We start from the raw sequence: 20,022 nt of genomic DNA, 5'->3' as shown, positions 1-20,022 counted from the left end.
GGGGCATCGCAGTAAAAGGGATTAAATCCTGTAGTCCAATTTCTTTGGTCCCATTTTGTAGTAGCAGCATTGCAAGCTTTCACCCAGCCGCCCCCACAAATATAGTACCACTAAATGTGTCTTGACTGAAAAACCAGCCATATAACCCAGAAACCTGCCTCTCAGTCATTTTAATTCAGCCTTCTGGTAGAGGTGGGAATACTAGTTTGCCCCTTTTCCAGCATCTTTCATCCAGGGATCTCAAAACCCTGGAATGAGTTATGCCTCCCAACCCTGCTGGGAGGTGTGGACTTTTCACATTTCCCCATTTCACAGCTGGAAACACTTTCTACATGTAGCACTTTACAAAGAAGTATCATTATCTCCATTTTACAGATGGGGAAACTGAGGCCTGGGGAAGTGAAGTGACTGGCTCAAGATCACCCAACTAACCAGTAACAGAGGTACGAACTGAACCCAGGTCTTCCTAGTCCTGTGCTCCATCCACTAGGCCACACTGCCTCCCTAAGGCTCACCTCAAGTAAGTGCAGAGCCCAGCACCCAAGAGCCTGAACTCCCATTCTAAAGAACCCAGTGTGTCATTTACAGAATCCATCACTGCTGGGTGATTTTCCCTGGTCCATTTAGAGCAGGGAATCAGTGCTGGAGCATGGGAAACTCACTCCTTGCTTCCACTCTCTGTGCCTTTATTTAGTTCTCTGCTAAGTTCATGGCAAAGGATTAAGAAGGTGGGGTAAGAATTCTTATATTATTTTGCCAATTTTTACTGACATTTAAACATTTTCACAGATTTTATTGATGGGCAATTCCCCCCCTCCCATCCCTGGTTTCTTTTTTTTCCTCTCTCTCCTTTTTGCGACAGGCTGTGAATTTATCCATAACCCAGCTGGCATTGGGACTAGAAGTCAGTATCATATGTAATATTAAACCAGTTCCTCCACTCCACTTCCCTCCCATAGCAGTACTTTGCCTAACACAAACCTGCACTCTCCTCACATCTGTCCCATTCAATGTAGCAGGTGCCTGGGTGCAGCAGGCAGCATGGGTTGTAGGTAAACCCGCTATTGAAAGTGCTGGTTAGTGTATGTGTATTTACCACTGCCCTCTAGTGGTTGGAGGCCTAAAGAAGCTAAAAGCCCTATTGCTAGTGCCAGCAGCTGTTTTCACTCCAGTGTGCTGGGTTCTGTCTGCTATGCTGCATGCATGTGGCTGCGCTAACAAGTCAGGGGTCTGTAGGGATGCAGCCACTCAAACATGGCAGCCCTCCAGCACTGCTACTTTCCAGGGAAATTCTGGCTGTGTTAACTTCCGAGGCTTGGTGCCATTTTTGGAAGCCAGAGAGCCATGCAGAGGGGCTCACCCTGAGACTTCTCCGCACCTTGGCAACATCTCCATTGCTATTGATTGAAAGGGCCATTCGTCAGTGCCAGGAGACTTCATATTCAATTGCCTTGTGTCTGGGCCACACAGAGGGCAGCAAGCCTGGGGCCCTCTCACAATGCAGTCCCTGACTGCGAGAAGGCAGGGGTCTGCGCCAGGTAAGCATCCTGCTCTCCTAGTGCCCTGGAGGCCTGGCAGGATTCTCGGGTGTTTCAGTCCCCTGCTGTGCTGCAGTCCCCAGCACTCCCTTTTGCAAACCACAGGATCCTGTCTGGGTCCAGCAGCCTGAATTCAATAGCAGTACAAATGAGCCCTCTCTCTTCTCGGCCACATGGGGGCACTGCACCTGGCCATTCAATGGGCATGTCTAGACAGCAATCAAAATGTGTGATTGCAGCGCACGTAGACAGACCCAAGCTGGCTTTGATCCAGCAGTGAAGCTGTGGCAGCTGGAATTAGCCCTGCCCCTGCAGGACCCTGAGCTTTGATCAAAGCTTGCTTGGGTATCCCTACACATGCTGCAGTCACATATCCGGAGAGCAGCAGATACACACAAGGCACAGAGTGTTGTGGGCAGGCCCATTCCTGTATTATGGGCCTCCCTCCCATGGTACTGCAATATCAGCACAGGCAACACATTGGCTAGGGCTACCAAACAACCCCCTGCAACACAAACCGGGCACCACAACCATCCCCACGTACACCTGGGCTCCTTGATCTTTCGTCACCTCCCGATGATTGATAGCACAGGGTGGTTGGACTGGCCTGCCTCATTCTTACCCCTTGCCCCCAGGTGGTGTGCAGCCCAGCAGAAGGTTGATCCGGCAGAATGCGGCTCATCTGCAATTGTTTCCTTCCCCCACTGTGAGGCGATGGTGATTGCAAAGGCAATCAGTGCCAGTGGAGGAAGACAGACACTTCAAAAGCAATCAGGACTGGAGTTGGGAGGCTGCACCCCTCTGGCACAGCTGGGTCCCCCAGAGGGGGAGACTAGCCCCTCCTGTGGGGGGGTAAGGAAAGCAGAGCACATGCCATAGGCTATTTCAAATGAGTTAGGGGGTGCTGGTGGCACACAGGAGCTCAATATGCCATTAACTCTCCATGGAGTCAGGTACAAGGCAGGCCAGTGCTTTGGCAACCTTCCCACACCCAACTCCGCCAGCGCACCCCAACCTTCAGCCGCAGCTGAGCGGACTGGCACAGAGGGGCCAGGGCTATGATGCGCTGGCCCCAGCACTGGAATAGCAGGGGGTGTGCAGGCCAGGGCAGAGAGGGTGGGTTTCTAGGGCTCAGGCAGGAGGTGCACTGTGCGAGTTTGAGCAGCACCAGCCTGCACAAAACAGGTTCTTCCCACCCTCACACCCCATATTGCTCACAGTTAAGTTCACTAAATTCACTCTAACCCAGGCTCCTGCCGGAAGCTGTCTGCAAACCTCCTGCCCGCCCAGAGGGCAGTGAGAGCCCTTGGGGTACGTTCCTGGACAGAGGCTTGCTGAGATCAGGCAGCAGTGAAACACGCATGCACATGCACATGTAGCTGTTGGTACCTCCCCATTGGCCATGTCACAGGCCTGGGGATAGTGGAGCTGGCCGCTTACGACCATCCATCAAGCAGGGTGGGAGAATTTTGCCTCTACTGCCTCTCACTTAGCAAAGCCCCCCGCAGCTCTGCTCCAAGCCACATTAACACCCCTCAATCCTCTCAAGCATACAGGGCTTCTCACCATTCAGCAGAGCCTTTCACCCTTCACTGACACAGGTAAAGGCCTTTGAATGGTGAAGTTTCCCCCAGGCACTGTGTGTATACTGCATTCTCTACCGCCTACAGCTGCCCCGAGCAGGGCGAACTCCCTGAAGCTGGGTTCATCCTTGGAGGTGCATGCCAGTGGTGGCAATCCATAGTTCAGGAGGTTTTCTCCACCCAGTCAATAACATCTGGAATAACCAGGTCCTCCCAGGCCAGCAACATCTACACTGCCCTCAGCAGGGAAGTCACAGCCAGGGAGATGGGCATCAGATCTGCCAGGTGCCCAGCATTTTCTTCCCCAAAGGATCCCAAAGTGCTTCACGCATGCTGGGGCAAAGGGGAGCGGAAACTGTCCACATCTCCCCAGCGGAGGAGTCACCGAGCCCATTGAATTCAGAGGGACTCAAGTCCATGCATAAGTGCGACCCTGAAACGGGCCCTCTGGGCTCGGAGCAGACAGACTGAGAATTCACATCCCTCCACACACACCCCTCCCCCACACACACACACACGAGAGGGAGCGCCAGGCTCTGGGCTCCTTACCTGCATTCTCTTCCTCTTCCTTGCAGCTCTGGCGAATTTTCTTCCGGCACACGTAAGCCAGGGCACCCAGCAGCCCCAAGATGCAGATAGCGAGTCCCACAGTCACCCAGAGAGCCACGGCAGGGAAGCTGAGGTGCTGGCCTTCAGAGAGAAAAACAGAAATGCCACCATGGTCAGTGCTGCTGCCACAGAGAGAGGGGGAAGCACGGCCCGGGGGCCGCCAGAAGCTATGCCCTGGCTTCAGGTTCCCCTCCTATGGGAAGGGCGTTTGGTGGGACAGGGACACTGAGGGGCTCTTTGTCCTGTGCCTCGCCCGTTAGCAAGGTACTGGAGCACACGCCGAACTGCAAGCTGGGGAGCACTGCCACTGGCTTCAACAGGACAACTCACATGCTCGGAGCAACAGAGGGTCCTGTGGCACCTTTAAGACTAACAGAAGTATTAGGAGCATAAGCTTTCATGGGTAAGAACCTCACTTCTTCAGATTCAAGTAATGGAAATCTCCAGAGACAGGTATAAATCAGTATGGAGATAACGAGGTTAGTTCAATCAGGGAGGGTGAGATGCTCTGCTAGCAGTTGAGGTGTGAACACCAAGAGAGGAGAAACTGCTTCTGTAGTTGGATAGCCATTCACAGTCTTTGTTTAATCCTGATCTGATGGTGTCAAATTTGCAAATGAACTGGAGCTCAGCAGTTTCTCTTTGGAGTCTGGTCCTGAAGTTTTTTTGCTGTAAGATGGCTACCTTTACATCTGCTATTGTGTGGCCAGTGTTCTCCTACAGGTTTTTGTATATTGCCATTCCTGATATCTGACTTGTGTCCATTTATCCTCTTGCGTAGTGACTGTCCAGTTTGGCCAATGTACATAGCAGAGGGGCATTGCTGGCATATGATGGCTACACCATCCTAGCCACCATGGATGTAGAGGCTCTCTACACAAACATCCCACACACAGATGGAATACAAGCTGTCAGGAACAGTATCCCTGATGATGACACAGCACAACTTATTGCTGAGCTCTGTGACTTTATCCTCACGCACAATTATTTCAAATTTGGTGACAATATATACCTCCAGACCAGTGGCACCGCTATGGGCACCCGCATGGCCCCACAATATACCAACATTTTTATGGCTGACCTGGAACAACGCTTCCTCAGCTCTCGTCCACTCATGCCCCTTCTCTACCTACGCTACATTGATGACATCTTCATCATCTGGACCTATGGGAAGGAGACCCTGAAAGAATTCCATCATGATTTCAACAGCTTCCACCCCACCATCAACCTCAGCCTGGACCAATCTACACGGGAGGTCCACTTTCTAGACACAAATAAGCGATGGCCATGTTAACACCACCCTATACCGAAAACCCACCAACCGCTACGCCTACCTTCATGCCTCCAGCTTCCACCCCGGACACACCACACGATCCATCATCTACAGCCAAGCGCTGAGGTACAACCGCATCTGCTCCAACCCCTCAGACAGAAACCAACACCTACAAGATCTTCACCAAGCATTCTCAAAACTACGATATCCACACAAGGAAATAAAGAAACAAATCAACAGAGCCAGACGTGTACCCAGAAGCCTCCTGCTACAAGACAGGCCCAAAAAAGAAACCAACAGAACTCCACTGGCCATCACCTACAGTCCTCAGCTTAAACCTCTCCAACGCATCATCAGTGATCTACAACCCATCCTGGACAATGATCCCTCACTTTCACAGACCTTGGGAGGCAGGCCAGTCCTCGCCCACAGACAATCCGCCAACCTTAAGCATATTCTCACCAACAACCACGCACCGCACCATAACAACTCTAACTCAGGAGCCAACCCATGCAACAAACCTCGATGCCAACTCTGCCCACATATCTACACCAGCAACACCATCACAGGACCTAACCAGATCAGCTACAACATCACCGGCTCATTCACCTGCACGTCCACCAATGTTATTTATGCCATCATATGCCAGCAATGCCCCTCTGCTATGTACATTGGCCAAACTGGACAGTCACTATGCAAGATAACCTCGTTATCTCCATACTGATTTATACCTGCCTCTGGAGATTTCCATTACTTGCATCTGAAGAAGTGAGGTTCTTACCCACGAAAGGCTTATGCTCCCAATACTTCTGTTAGTCTTAAAGGTGCCACAGGACCCTCTGTTGCTTTTTACAGATTCAGACTAACACGGCTACCCCTCTGATACTTGACACATGCTTGGAGTTAGGCATGTACTGAGTCGATGCCTGAGTGCATCAGATGACCCCAGACCAGCGCCCGGGGGGATCTCAGTGCCCCCCCCGGAGCTCAGGAGCTATCACAGTCCCCCTTGCTGCGGTGATAGGCAGCCCGCAAAAAGGTGGAGGTGGCTCAGTGGGGATGACACAGCCCTAAGTCAGGGTTCGTCTCGAAGTCCATGAGTGTGCAGAGCAGAGTGGGAAATCTCACCAGAACGGGTGGCCGCGCAGCACCTCCTGCGGCCAGGAAGCCAGCCCAGCTACGGACACCTCAGAAATAGAGCGAAGGGGGCTTTGGGATAAAGATGGGGAGTCTGATTTTATCACCCATCCCTACCCTGCTCTGCACAAGGGGGCGAGGCTAGCTGATGCCCAGAGCACTAAGGAAAAAGGCAGTCAGTTCAGAGGGTCTCCTCTCCCCACGGCAGAGGGGGTTTTAGGTGGGGCAGGCTGATTCCTCCGCCAGTTACCTGCATTTCAGACTACCTCAGTCAAACATAATGACTGGTGAGAAAAACTCTCCCATCGTGGGGTCACGGATGCACACGTTACACAGAACGGGGATGGCCGCCAGGCCTGCAGCTGACTCGTTCAGCTGAGAGATCTTGAACCAAGCCAACGGAGAGAATGAGTTACTCCCAGATATATGTAGCAATAAAAAAAACTCAGTGTGTGAACTGCGGTTTGCAAAGAACCATTCAAAACCACCTGGTTTCTAAGTTCTCTCCGTCACTGCTTTGTGCAGCCTCTGTGTAATGTTTATGCAAATAGCCTAATTTGCATAATCACAAATAATTTGCTTATAACCATAAACTTCAGCTCAAAAGGAAAATCTGTGTGGGTTTAATAATGTTGAAAAGCGTTGGCTCAGCAGCCCTGGTGAATGGAGCCCCCGACAGTTAGTTGCAGGGCAAGTGGGTTCTCTATGTGAGAGATAGGATGGCCAGGTGGTTAGGGAGATCTAGGTTCAAGTTGCTGCTCTCCCATCATCTTCCTGTGTGACCCTGAGCAAGTCACTCCCTCACTGTGCCTCAGTTTCCCCATCTGTACAATGAGAACAGCCCTGCCCTGCCTCCCAGGGATGCTAGATTGTGAAGTATTCCAATAACATGGTAATGGGGGCCAGCCAAGTACCAGAGTCCCCATCCTGCCAGCTTAGCTCGACCCCATTTACCTGAGCAGTGGGTGTAGCCTGAACCAGTACTGAAAATGGCTTAATTGCAAGTACCGTAAAGACCAAAGCATGTACAACTGAGATCAAAGCCAGGCTCAGCTGTTGGTGCTGACCAGGGATTGGTCCTGCCTATGCTTGCAGCTAAAAAGTCTTCACAGCAGCATTGGTCCAAGCCGCTAACAACGAGGGTGAGTCGCTCCTGGTACAGCCAAGACCTAAATTATCCTAAGAGTGACTGAAGATGAGAAGGCAGGGGCAGATGTGTGTCTGTATAAATTAGATAGAGGAAAGTTGTTTGCTGTGACAGTACTTTAACCACAGTTCATGTTACGGGGTTAATATGTTTAACTTTCTCTCTTCAGGGTTTGTTAGATAGTATTTAGACGAACATACTCTATCTCTCAGCATAGCAGAGCAATAGAGACTGCAGAGCATCCTACAGGATATGCTGCATGTTCTGGTGACGTTTGCTGGGGAAGATAGTGTGAGGATTGGTCCTGTTATTTAGAATATGCTACAAGTGCATCACCATCAGCAATTATCTGCAAAGATGCTTCTCACAGCTGCTAATTTCCTCACTCCATCCCATATGGCTGAAGTGGGCTTTAAGTAAGGCAGCATGGCCTAGTGGATAGAGTATCGACTAGGACTCAGGAGAGTTTGGTTCTAGTCCCAGTTCTGCCACTGGTCTGCTGCCCGAACTTCGGCTTCACCGCTCTGTACCTCAGTTTCCTCATCTATAAAATGGAGCCGATTCTCACCTCCCTCAAGACCTACAGGTGAAAAGGGCTTTGTGAGAGCTAGGTATTATTACAGGGTGCCTAGGCCTTGTGCCCATGGTGATGGGGCTTTAGAGTTAGATTAGCTAGTGGTAGATCAGGTGACTGCTTGTCAAACTAGTCCAGCTGCAGCATCTCAACAGCACCTGTACAACTGTGTAGTGTTCTCAGGCCATTTGGATCCTTGGATGTTCTAACTGCCACCTTCCGCCATGGTTCTGGATGCAGCAGGCAAGGCAGGAAAGCAGCCAGTTGAGTCGCTCCATAAAACACTTCATTAACCTTTAAATAATTATACTAATACATTCAAATCAGATGCTGATCTGTCTCGTGTTAGGAGTCCAGACAGTAGACTCAGGTGCTGCTTCATCCTTCCCCTACAATCTAACTCCAGCAGTGCTAGAAGCAGGCACGGCACATTCCCACCACAGGTTCAGAGGTACTCACACACATCCTGGCATGCACCTCAGTGGGCCACCCATAGGCTGGGGGTGGTGTCTGGCCATGGAAACTAACCTGGGGCATACACACATGGGTCAGGTACCGAGATCTACAGGGGGGAGGGAGGAATTGAGCTAGAACTGCTGTTATGGTACAGCAATGGCCCAAATACTGTAGCAATTCTACAGCCAGTGTAATATGCTGGCTAAGTGGACTGCTCCTTCTAGCAGCTGGTCCAAACAGAAGATAAAAAGCTGCCAGCTAGTGCCAACTAATGAAGTTTTTCTTTTAGCTCAGGTAGCAGAGGCCTGTGCTTTTAGTGCCAAGGGTCCCAAGTTCAAAGCCTGCTGGCAGCCCATGATGTGTTACACAAAGTGGAAGTGTTTGGGCTACTCCTGAATAATAAACAGCTCACTGGGTTTGTTTTAAATAAAGGAAGATGCAGCCCTGGGTGCGGATCCTTCAGAGGCAGCCAAGTAGTAAATAAATATGCAGTTTCTATTCTTCATCCATTTTGTCTTCGAATTTCTTGATCATTAGGAGTAGCTTTGGTCACAAGAGATCTGGATTTTGTTTGAGGAATGAGAATACAGGAGTACCTGTGGTTACACGAGCTGGGATTAAAAACAAAAAGGCCCCTCAATCCTCAGGCTTCAGGGAAACAGCCAGTCGCCCACAGGGATCAGGAAGGGATTTCTTCCCATGGCTCTGCAGGGTATCGCACAAGCAGGTCAATTACAGTGGCTTGCACGTATCTGGCATTGGCCGCAGCTGGAGAAAGGAGAGTGGAGTATATAGGACACATGTACATATGGTCCTGCCACAGCAAAGCCTGCTGCTCCTGCTGCTGCCACTAAGAACCTGAAGCAAACCCAACACCCGCCTTCCCTACAAACACATACACCCCTCTCACCCAAGAAACAAAACTGGATCAAATGAGTTGTTTACATTTACATGCTAATTTGCCCAGCAATTAGTTCTGTGGTGCAAGCTCGCTCCGCTGGGAAGGAGGAGAAAGAAAAGCTGGGTACAATGCCAGAGCAGCATGACAGCACACACATCAAAATGCATGAGACACAGAGCAAGGACTGCCAGCCAGCTACAGAAAACGCTGGACAGTTCTGATCCCAGAGTCCTGCCCCAGAGCCTGCTGAAGGAGAAAAGAATCCTGGACTTGGGCATTGGGTACAGGATGTGAGGGAGTAAATGCCATACCATTATTTTGCCCATTGGACAAACACATGGAGGTGGCAGAAAAGCACGACAACTTCCAAGGGAAACCTCAAGTGGACTGCACATGATGAACTGCAATGGATTCAATAGTAAGTCAGATACACAGCCCCCCGCTGTGTGCTCTACTGAGAATGCACCAACCGAGCTTTCTCTCCAGGCATTGAATTCTGTTGTCCAGGGTCTGTGGAGAGAGAATCCATGGTACGGACTGAGCAGTCTGAGGGGGGAACCCTATAAGCAGGCAGGCCGGACAGCAGCGTCAATGGTGTTGGTGTCACTAGGCATAGCTACCAACTCGGGAGAGTGGAAGGCCAGAAGTGCCGATGAAGCTCTTCTGCTCTGGGCCTACCTGAACCACAGAACCCCATCTTGTGAACTCTCACCTACTTTCATGCTAATTTCCTTGATGCTGAAGCAGAATATGTAATGGTCAGCTTTTCTAGCAGATGGCTGCAGTTTCACTCACACTAGTAGAAACAGTAAAGATAAAGAAGCGAGGGAAGGGAGGGGGTAGTTAGTTTGCAGGCGTCTAAAACCAAGGTCACAGATATGCATAAGACTGGGAAAGTTTTCTCACAAGCTTATGTAGAGCTTATTGTAACTGTTGTCTGAAAGGGAGGGGTAAGGGGGAAAAGCCAGACAAAGAGATGTATGCAAACAGTTTGGAGTATAAAAGGTAAAATGTGTTTGTATTTGTTGCACTTGATTTGAGACATGCTGGTCTCCTAGTGCCATTTCAGAGCTCTGAAATAAACTTGGCTTGCTTTCTCCCCTCGCTGTCTTTAGTGGTCCAAGCACACCAGGCAACGAACCACTGTTGTCCCCTCGAGCCCTTTGGGCTGGCAACAATGGGATGTCTCTGCATAGTGCAGATAGAAACTTGCTCCCCATTAGAGCGCCACCCACAACTTCATGAGCCCAGAGATTTGCCATGTCTTATCGCAGGAGAACTTTCATCTGGGAAGTTCGGTTCAAAGGAGCCTTGGGGCTCCTTCTAGCACTGCAATGGGTTGGCCAACAAGCTGCACACTTGCTTTAGAAGTTTGGCCTTGCTCAAGAGAAATGAGTTTGCGAATCTTACTGGGGGTAGGGAGAGGATTAAAGAGGGATAAACAGCCATGTTCAAGCCCATATAGAAAATTGCAAAACTGGGGCAGTTATAGTCCTATCCACTCACATTCCTTTAGTGCTCTAAGAGGAAGTGCTGAAAGTCTGGGAAGATACATGTTCTTCACAGCCAGTGGTGCCCTTTCTTCTTATAAATATTCCATTCTGAGCCCAGCATTGCCTTCAGCTGAGTGGTAGGCAGCAGGAGTCCAGGATCTTGCAGATCAGCTTCTCAGGAGAGGAGAAATCAGTGCTGTGAAATCCGGGTAAATTCCAAGTGTAATTTTTTTATTTACCTGTACATCAGCCCCTCAGAATCTCAGCTCAGCACCAATGCTTGGTTCCCAGAGGGCCATGCTGCCTCGGGAATTAACTCTCAGAGTTCAAGGCACACAAAAATCTCTTCTGACGCTCACGCAGCTCCCTCTTCACAAGACACTGGCTCTCCCCAGAACCTCGCCTCACCAAAATCTAGCTACAACACAGCATGTCTTCCCAAGGTAGACTATAAAAGTGCCACCTGGTGCTCCCTGCAATAAGCTTATCCACTTCAGACAGTCTATAGAGCAGGACCCTGGGGAGGACAAGTGGTCTGTATCCTGCCTCTTTCTCTTCAGAAGGTCAGGATTCTGGGACCTTCGCCCAGCAGGCTCTGCCACCCAAGCCAAGAATGCTGCGGGCTGGGGCTACTGGAATGATATGTGGCCACTCACACTCAGATACCAGAGTGAAGCCAGACACCACAGACCGTATGTTTGGCGCTGAGAGGAGGCAATAGCACTCCAGCTTGGGACTTATGGACTCAGTAAACAGAAGGACTGTCTCAGCGAGTGCTTTTCAGTACATGTCCACCCTTCTCCAGCAGAGGGCATATGCTGGAGCTGAGTCAGCACTACATCACAGTCGGTACGTCTTCACTACCCGCCGTATCGGCAGGTAGCAATCGATTTATCCGGGATCGATATATCGCATCTCGTTAAGACGCGATATATCGATCCCCGAACATGCTCACCGTCGACTCCGGAACTCCACCAGAGCGAGCGGCGGTAGCGCAGTCAACGGGGGAGCCGCGGCCGTCGATCCCGCGCTGTGTGGACCCCAGGTAATTTGATCCAAGATACTTCGACTTCAGCTACGCTATTTGCGTAGCTGAAATTGCGTATCTTGGATCGACACCCCCCCACACACACAGTGTAGACCAGCCCTCCCACACTCAATCCATGTAACTACAGGGGAGTCGCATCTTACGCGGGGGTTAGGTTCTGAAGTCAGCGCGTAAGGCGAAAATCGCGTATCGTCAAACGCTCATTGAGTGGAATGGCGGGCAGAATCGCCCACACTACAGGTACAATATTTAAATTGTTATTTTTCTCTTTTTTTGTTTTGTTTTGCTGAGCGCGTATAGTTAAAATCGCATAAGTTAAATGCGCCTATGATGCGACTCCACTGTACACCGAAATCACAGCTTACCACAGCTGGACAAGATTCCATTAGCGCTCTGCAAGGAGTGTTGTCTAGTGCTCACATGTCACTGCCCTCCCCACGCACTCCCCTGGGACATTCAGCAGAGGTCTGGGGCCCAGGGAATGCAGTTCCTTGATGCCACCCAAGCCCACCACTTCTATTCCTCTAGTGGCGGTGGCTAGCACTAGCCGTGTCTGTACAAAAGAAATCCTGGTCCTCCAGCCAGCATCTGCACAGCAGTGCTCAGCTTGCTGGAAAGAGCACCATGAATCCAGCCAAAAGCTTTATGCTCCACCAGGGACCCTCCTTCACATCCCAGCAAGCGCTGTTCCAAGGATAATTAAGCACTAAATTAATGTTACCGGTAAGTGTACAAGGTTATAAAGATCTCCAAGGCAGCTATAAAAGCAGAGCTAGCAAGGACAATTGGAAGCCCTTTATAACCCAGCTGCAAGCTAATCACCTGCACGACCCGAGACAGGCCCATAAAGTATTTTACTGAGAAGTCGAACTTCTCCTGCAAGCTCAGCTTCCAGGAAACGGAGCCTGGGACCCACCTGGGTCCCGCTGCATACAATTGGAGCGGCTCTGCCTGGGGCCAGCACTGGGCAGAGATTTCAAGCACCCCTTTTACCAATGAAGCAGCTGGGGTAGCTCAATCATGGAGCAGGAACACAAAAGGCATAAAATGACCCAGGATGAGTAGCCAACCCAGGATGCCTGGCTACTCCCAAACCAAATTCACTCCGTTCCCCTTGCTTTCCTCTTTAAAATGAAGCGTGAACATCCCTGATCCCCCCAGAGTCTGACTATCTAGGCACTAATGAGAGGGGGAGGGGAGCTGACCACATACACAGAGCAGGGGAACATGACTGGTGTCCAGGAGAAGGGGAGCAAGATTCCTCAGAGAAAACAGGAGGAAGGTGGAAGAGCAAAGCCACATGAACGTTCCCCTCCGCCCTCCCAGAGCCACAGTTGAGCCCTGCTCCCTCTTCAGGGACGGTAGGGGACAGCAGGGCAGCCAGCACCGTCTGCACCCCAAAGCAGCCTGACGCATCACTCTAGGCTGACGTACGCCACACAAATTGCACCCCCAAGCCCCAGTTTGCTCAGGAGTAGTGTCCCCCAGCAGCAGCCGGATGGGTGGACTGTGTGTTTTGAAGGGGAAAGGGGACCGGAAGGGGTGCCAGCAGGACTGTAGGGCTGGGTGAATTTCAGCGAGAGGGCTGAGGGGCGCCGATCGAGTCTCAGGGCAGTAAAGGGCTGAGCCACAGCACAACCACTGGCTGGGCAAGAGAGACCTGGGTGGAGCAGAGGATCTGGTTGGACTGTTGCCTATCTCCCCTTCAGATGGGGTCCCTAGTCCCTGGGGAAGGTTAGTGCTGCCCCGTGGTCTGAGGTCTGGAGGAAGGTGCGGCTGTTACAGCTCTGCCGACCAAGGAACCCTGCGTCCCCCAGATGGCTCTAACCCTCCCAGCACTGCTGTCTCCTTTGCCAGGCCTCCTTTGGCTAAGGGCTCTGGACGGTGGCCACTTTCCTTAGGTCCCTCAGGCTCACAATATCACAGTCATGGTCCGTGCTCCATGTGTCCTGGGCCTGGCCTGTGCCCATCATGCTGCAGTACAAAGAGCTGCTCTGCCAGGGGCTGTCTTGCAGCCAGTCAGTCTCACCCAGGTGGGTGGAGGGGGTGGCGCATGTGTAACCCGCTCGCCCACTCACCGTAGCACTCTTATCCCCTCTAGCCAGGGCTGGGCTCATACACAGGTTACGCCTGCTGCAGCCTAGGCTGACAACTGGGATTTGGCTCAAGTAGAAGGTCATGCTTTAAGATCCAGCATCCACACCACAGGTGTGATCCCCACTGCAAACAACCTGCCCAGGGTACAGGCATTGCAAGTGGTGGCCTGTATGGGGAACTAGCCTGCAACCTTGGCATTATCAGCTGCCAGTCTCCTTGAGCAAGCCCTGACTGTGCTCCCTTGGCAGCCCCAGCTGTGACAATTCTTATTTATCGAGCCAGCAGAGCAAGACACTGTCAGAGGGAAGTGGCTAAGTTGAACAATGCTCTTACAACGCAGAACCTCCTGTACAATAAACAGTGTTTAATAAACTGGGGCTGTTTATATTTATGATCTGTTTTCGCAGCTCCCTCCTCCTCCTTGCTCTGTCATCAAGTGGAGGGAACAGCACTGAACAATCAGCCATCAACAATGCAGTGGTGCCACTGACAGCCTGCGGGAATCAAACTGTCAGCATATTAGCTGAACGGAACTACCCAGGAACTTCACCAGGACATGAGTTACACTGAAAAACGGTAGGCTCCTGGTTGGAAGGATTACTGTAATTACAGGAATATTCGTGGCCCAGGAATTACCGGGATTTGCTCAGGGAAGTTACTTATTAGGATGTTAGTGGAACTTAACGGTAATCTTACAGCCCCAAGGCTCCCAGTGTGCTCTGTGGGGAACACACCAACTCTTTAACAGCTCACAGCTGCACAACAGTGTAAGAAAAAACGTGAAAAACACCTTACCCTATTGAAACATACCAGGTGATTTAGGTTGGTGGAATGTAACTGCCTGAGTTGAGGTCTATGCAAGATGTTGGGACTTCACTAAAATGATCTTTAATGATCTCAAGCAGTCAGGACCTCTATTTCCATTTCAGCTGGGACTGCGTCTCTGGCAGCATAGTGCCCCCTGGTGCCATGCTGGGCACTAGCTCTATGCTGACTCAGAGAGAAGAGTGCCACCTACCAAACCATGCACATCACATCCCCTCCCTCCCAAGGGTCCTTTGGAGGTCTGTCATACAAGCAGCTGGCAGGACTGCAGAGAGCGTGGAGACTAGGAGCCAGATTCTGGCCCCATATGCTGCTCCAGCAGCATATAGGGGCAAGGGAGAACTCCCAGCATAAACAGCCCCACACTGCCCCGCTCCTCAGCCCCCAGTGTTGGTGGCATGCCAGGGGTAGGAGGGAACACGGGGATTTGGGGCTGCTGAGCAGTGCAGGGGAGGCTGCCATAAGACCAACCCTTTGGGCTGCTCCAGGTTACGGTGCAGGTTGCTTCTGTCCCTGCAGCAGCCCAGAATGCAGGCGATGTGAAGCCACCTTTGCCCCCCTGCTCCTCCCAGGCTGCACATTCCAAGCAGGGCGTCTCCCACAGCCCAGAGCCTGCCCCTCTATGGACGCAGGCGTCCAGCTGGTGGAATGATTTGCCATGGACTCCTTTTGACTCAGCCCAAGATCCCCCTGCAGTGCAGCACATCAGAGAGACTCACATCAGCCAGCGAGGGCCAGATTCCTGCAGCACGGCATGGAGGCCAGGCAGAGGCTAAGAGGCCAAAGGAAAGGCCGGGAGACTGCTGCCTAGGCAAGCTCCGGGCCCCTTGACAGGCTGGGCTGGCATCTAGGGGGAAGATTTCGCTTAGTCCTCATTTTCCAGGACCACCTTCACCCTTCTCTAGGTTTTATCTGGGAGGCCAAAGCTCCAGCCTGAGGATCCGAGTTCTGGATGCCCAGGGCCTTTGGGCAGTAGGCCCATCCCTGCCATAATGCCCTGCTTGGCTCACCAGTGATGGTAACGGAGGCGTGGGTCTCCTGCTGCAGCACGGGGTTCCGCACCAGGCAGGAGTAGGTGCTGTTGGGCTCCAGCACCACACGGAGGATGCTCTGCACATCAAAGAGCCCTTCCTCATTGGCCACCTGGGAGGTGGTGACGTTCTCCGTGATGTTGTTGCCCTGGCCATCCTGCCAGAGCACCGTAGCCGCAGGGTAGCCGCGGAAGGTGTGGCAGGTCACCATCACCAGGTCCCCTGGCTTCAGATTCTTGCTGGGCTCCAGGTTCAAGTTGGGCTTAGAATACAAAGCTGAAAAGGAAAGGAGAGGCGGTATGATGCAATGGAAGATAGCCAGCTGGCCAGAGGGGGGCGCTGATGACTAATGCAAGGTCATTTCCCCTTCCTCCCCCATGGGCTTCTCACCCTACAGTCATCACACCACTGGGACCCAAGCCACCATTCCCAACCCACCCCTTCCCTGCGCCTCAGAAATACAGCAAAGGGCATGCTGGGACAACTTTCCCACAATGCTCTGTTGGGAGGCCATGGAGAAGATGACCCAGGGAGTTGGAGATGGGGGAGGGAGCTGCAGATGCCCCAGATAGCTTAACAGCCCACCAGGCAAAACGATGAGCTATGCAGAAACACCCCACAAAGTGCAGCCCTTCTGCACCCTCTCGCCGGACATCGGTCGGGCTCATGGCATCTAACCCCCCCACCCAATATACGTGACACCTATTCATTCTAATGGGACCTGGGGGCTGAGAACGTACCCCCTTTCCCCTCCCCATAGGGGGGTTTCCGTGGACAGCAAACAGCATCTAGCACATCAGAGGCCAGGGCCAGCCAAGGGGGACTAGCAGGCTGGGGCCATCCATTTTGCATGCTCCAAGGGGGGAGGGATAGCTCAGTGGTTTGAGCATTGGCCTACTAAACCCAGGGTTGTGAGCTCAATCCTTGAGGGGGCCACTTAGGGATCTGGGGCAAAATCAGTACTTGATCCTACTAGTGAAGGCAGGGGGCTGGACTCGATGGCCTTTCAGGGTCCCTTCCAGCTCTATGAGATAGGTAGATCTCCATATATTCTAACCATGAGGGCTAACTGCACTGAGCCAGCTGCAGGATTTTGATGCAGTTGTTCAGCTAAGCCCCACAATGGATTCCTGGGGCTAGCAGCTGGCATTCCCCAGGGGAAGGAGGGAACACAGGCTATCCAGGTAATTTAAATCCTTCCCGTCCCCATAGCATCTAAGAGGGGATCCCCGGGGCAGGGGAGTATAGCGGGAGGGGGTAGAGATGGGCCCAAATTGCAAAAGTGGGGGGTGGCTGGGAGCCCCACGTCTATCCCTTCCCAGAGCTGGGGAGGTTGGATTTGGGGTTCAAGCTCAGCCCTTATTGAGAGAGAGAGAATCACAAAACCCAGCTCAGGACCCAGAACCCTCCCAGATCCCACCCACCCATGGCTGGGCTCTGGGCCAGGCAAGAGGGAAAAGAGACAGGAACTGCAGAGGAAAACAGGGCAAGGGATGGAGGGAGACTATGGGGAGCAGGACAGCAGGTGCTGTGGGAGGGAATAGGGTGAGGGGATGAGACACTAGATTGCGGGGGAAACCTGGGGTAAGCCCCAGGTGAGCATGGCTCTGCCAGGGGACATGAGGGGCTGGGCCCTGCCCAGGTGTCTCTCCACAGCCAGCCCCTCCTCCCGTCTCTCACCGGCCACCTGCAGCGTCACCGCCGCGCTGCTGTAGCTATGGACCCGGACAAAGCAGGTGAAGCTGCCCTCATCGGAGATCTGCACCCGCCGCAGCAGCAACGAGACATTGCCCCGGGGCAGCTCCTCGTAGAAGAGGGCCGTGCGGTTGACATAGCCGCTGCCCTGGTCAGCCAGCTGGTCCTGCCCGCTGGCAAAGCTGTGCACCAACCGCTTGGTGTCCGTCAGCTGCCAGATGAGGCTGAGCTCGGTGAGGCTGAAGCTGGCATCAGGCAAGAAAGAGCAGTGGAGGACGGCGTCCCGACCAAAGAGGGCGATCACAGGGTCATCGGGGACCCGGATATCCACTGAGCCTGGCGGGAGAGGAGAAAAAGGCACATGACAGTGAGACATTTCTAAAAACACTGCCATGGCACAACCCCTCCCAGCCCACAGCACCATGCAAACCAGGGCTAGAGGCAAAGGGCCCCTGGACAACGAGGGGGTAACCTCAGCCCAGCTTTCCCTTCCCCTAGACTGGGAGGGGGCCTCTGGGGCGGTCAGGCTTTACCCCCCAGGGCCAAAGCACTGAGGTGCCTTTCCGTTTCCTTCTCTGCACATGGAGTCAACAGGCACTCCCCACACCAGGGTTTTGCAGGATAGTGCTGCATATACAGACACAACCATTATGGCCACCTCTGGGGAGGAACATAGCAGCTGCCTGGCAGCAGAACATAGCAGTTTAGGGCAGAAAGCAAAGGAGTACTCTGAACCCAGCTGGCACTGCTGTAGGGATTTGAGGAAGGCAAACTGTACAGTTAGAATTTGGCCAGGACACTACGGGTTAACAACCCTTCTTCTTCTGATCCTTAATGATCACAGTGGTCAGGATGTGAGCTCTCACCCAACAGCACAACATCCCCTACTGCTGGCCAGTGCTGGCTCTCAGGGAAGAATGCCCCCTACTGATTCACCAGCACTCTGTCCTGCAGCACTCTGTTTTGCTTGCAGGTCTCCCATCCCAGAAATGACCCAGCCAACCCTGCTTAGCTTGTGGGAGCTCACAGGAATACAGTTCACAGCGGTGTGATTGCAGAGAAAGCCCCATTAAATCACAGCATCCATACCAAGTCCCTTTGGGTTAGGGCATGACAGAGCTGAGCCAACACAGTCTGCCGCAGCAGGAGCCACTCTCAGCCTGCATCACAGAATAGGCGCTATCCCCCACATCTGCAGCACTGCTGCCCTCAGCTGGCCACCACCACTAACTGAACCCTCTTCCAATGGCAGAGACCCAAGGATGGCGCCACCCGAGGGGAATCGCAGGGTACAGAGCAGCTACCCAAGCCTAGAAGGGACCCTCTGCTCAGCTCAGCTCTGTATTGGTGCAGGGTATTCATGGCTGTAACTTCTGCCTGGGCAATGTGCCTGTAAGTCAACCCGCAGCCTTCCTGCCAGTTCTGCGATATTGCTAGCAGCACGCCCTACAGCAAACAACCATCCTCTGTCAAAATCCTCTTCCTTCTAGGTCTCTCATCGCAACAGTGCGCAGCCATCCTGAAAGAGTAACTCAGCATCATTAACGAGGGCAGCGGTCTCCTTTTATACCCATGGCTCTTGTCTTGGCTGTAACGGGAAGGTGCTCGCAGGGAAAGAGTCTGCAGAGATTTTACCCTTGGCTGCATCTCTGCTGTCAGAGGAATCTGGAGAGCAAGCTGATGTTAGCACGCTATACCGGATGTTATACCGACAAAGATTCAAACCAATCGCTGAAGTGACAATAGAGGTATCGGCCCCAAAACATTATTATTGATATTCCACCAGTCCCCAGTGGCTCCAGCTGAGATCAGGGCCCCATTGTGCTAGGCGCTGTACAATCACATAGCGAGACAGTCCCTGCCCCAAAGGGCTTACAAGCTAAAGAAACAAGAGACAAAGGGTGGGAGGGGAAACTGAGACACAGAGCAGGGCTATGACTTGTCCATGGTCACCCAGCAGGTCAATGGCAGAGCTGAGAGGAGAGTGCTTATCTCCCAAGTGCCAGCACAGTCCTTAGGCACCAGCTGTCTTTGGGCATTTAGGGGAACATTCTCAATGACCCATGTTCTCTCACTGAAGGGTGCATGAACGTGCATGTGTACACACGCACGGATGCTCGCTCTATGCTTTGCCCTAAAGCAGTACCCTGATTCTGGAGGAACACACATTGTTCTTTTCAACTCCATTACCACCGTTCCAGAACCAACGTGACATTTCCTGTCTGTTCCCTGTGGATCTCTTTCCCCTCCCAAGATCTCATTCAAACAACAGACGATGACACAGCCCTGTGTGTGTGTCCCCACAGGAAGGAGTCGTTCTGAATCTGGATCTAATGGCCCTGGCCATACTGCCTCAGGATGAATCCAATTTTGTACATTTCATCGCTCTGCCAGTTTCCCGTCTTGTGGGGTTTGAGTTAGATGCCCATCTACTTCAACCAGCTCCACAGGTGCAACCATTCCCTGCCTCTGCAATTCTCCCAGCTGCCTTTCTCTGGCCTCCTGCCCAGCACAGGGGCAGGGTGAGCCTGCACAAATGGCACTTACCCACCGCACACAGCTCTGCCAGCACAGCTTTTACCAATATCCCCGTTTCAAATATGGATTGACAGAAA

The 20,022-nt window shown here is 52.4% G+C and overlaps 1 protein-coding gene across 4 annotated transcripts in view; it reads right to left on the bottom strand.

Annotated features, from left to right (window-relative positions):
* CD276 (CD276 molecule) overlaps nucleotides 1-20,022 on the bottom strand; it is an 89,336-nt gene that overhangs the window by 23,394 nt on the left and 45,920 nt on the right. For all 4 annotated transcript variants that reach the window (XM_042851578.2, XM_005306348.5, XM_065558601.1 and 1 more), the window contains 3 exons: nucleotides 17,393-17,743; nucleotides 15,692-15,988; nucleotides 3,671-3,811 (listed from right to left, as the gene is read on the bottom strand). In XM_042851578.2, the coding sequence (XP_042707512.1) occupies nucleotides 3,671-3,811; nucleotides 15,692-15,988; nucleotides 17,393-17,743 (789 nt within the window). The remainder of the gene's footprint in view (nucleotides 1-3,670; nucleotides 3,812-15,691; nucleotides 15,989-17,392; nucleotides 17,744-20,022) is intronic.

This window comes from Chrysemys picta, chromosome 10 (assembly GCF_011386835.1).
Source record: "Chrysemys picta bellii isolate R12L10 chromosome 10, ASM1138683v2, whole genome shotgun sequence".
NCBI classification, from domain to species: domain Eukaryota; kingdom Metazoa; phylum Chordata; order Testudines; family Emydidae; genus Chrysemys; species Chrysemys picta.
This window is presented reverse-complemented; position numbering and strand designations above follow the sequence as displayed.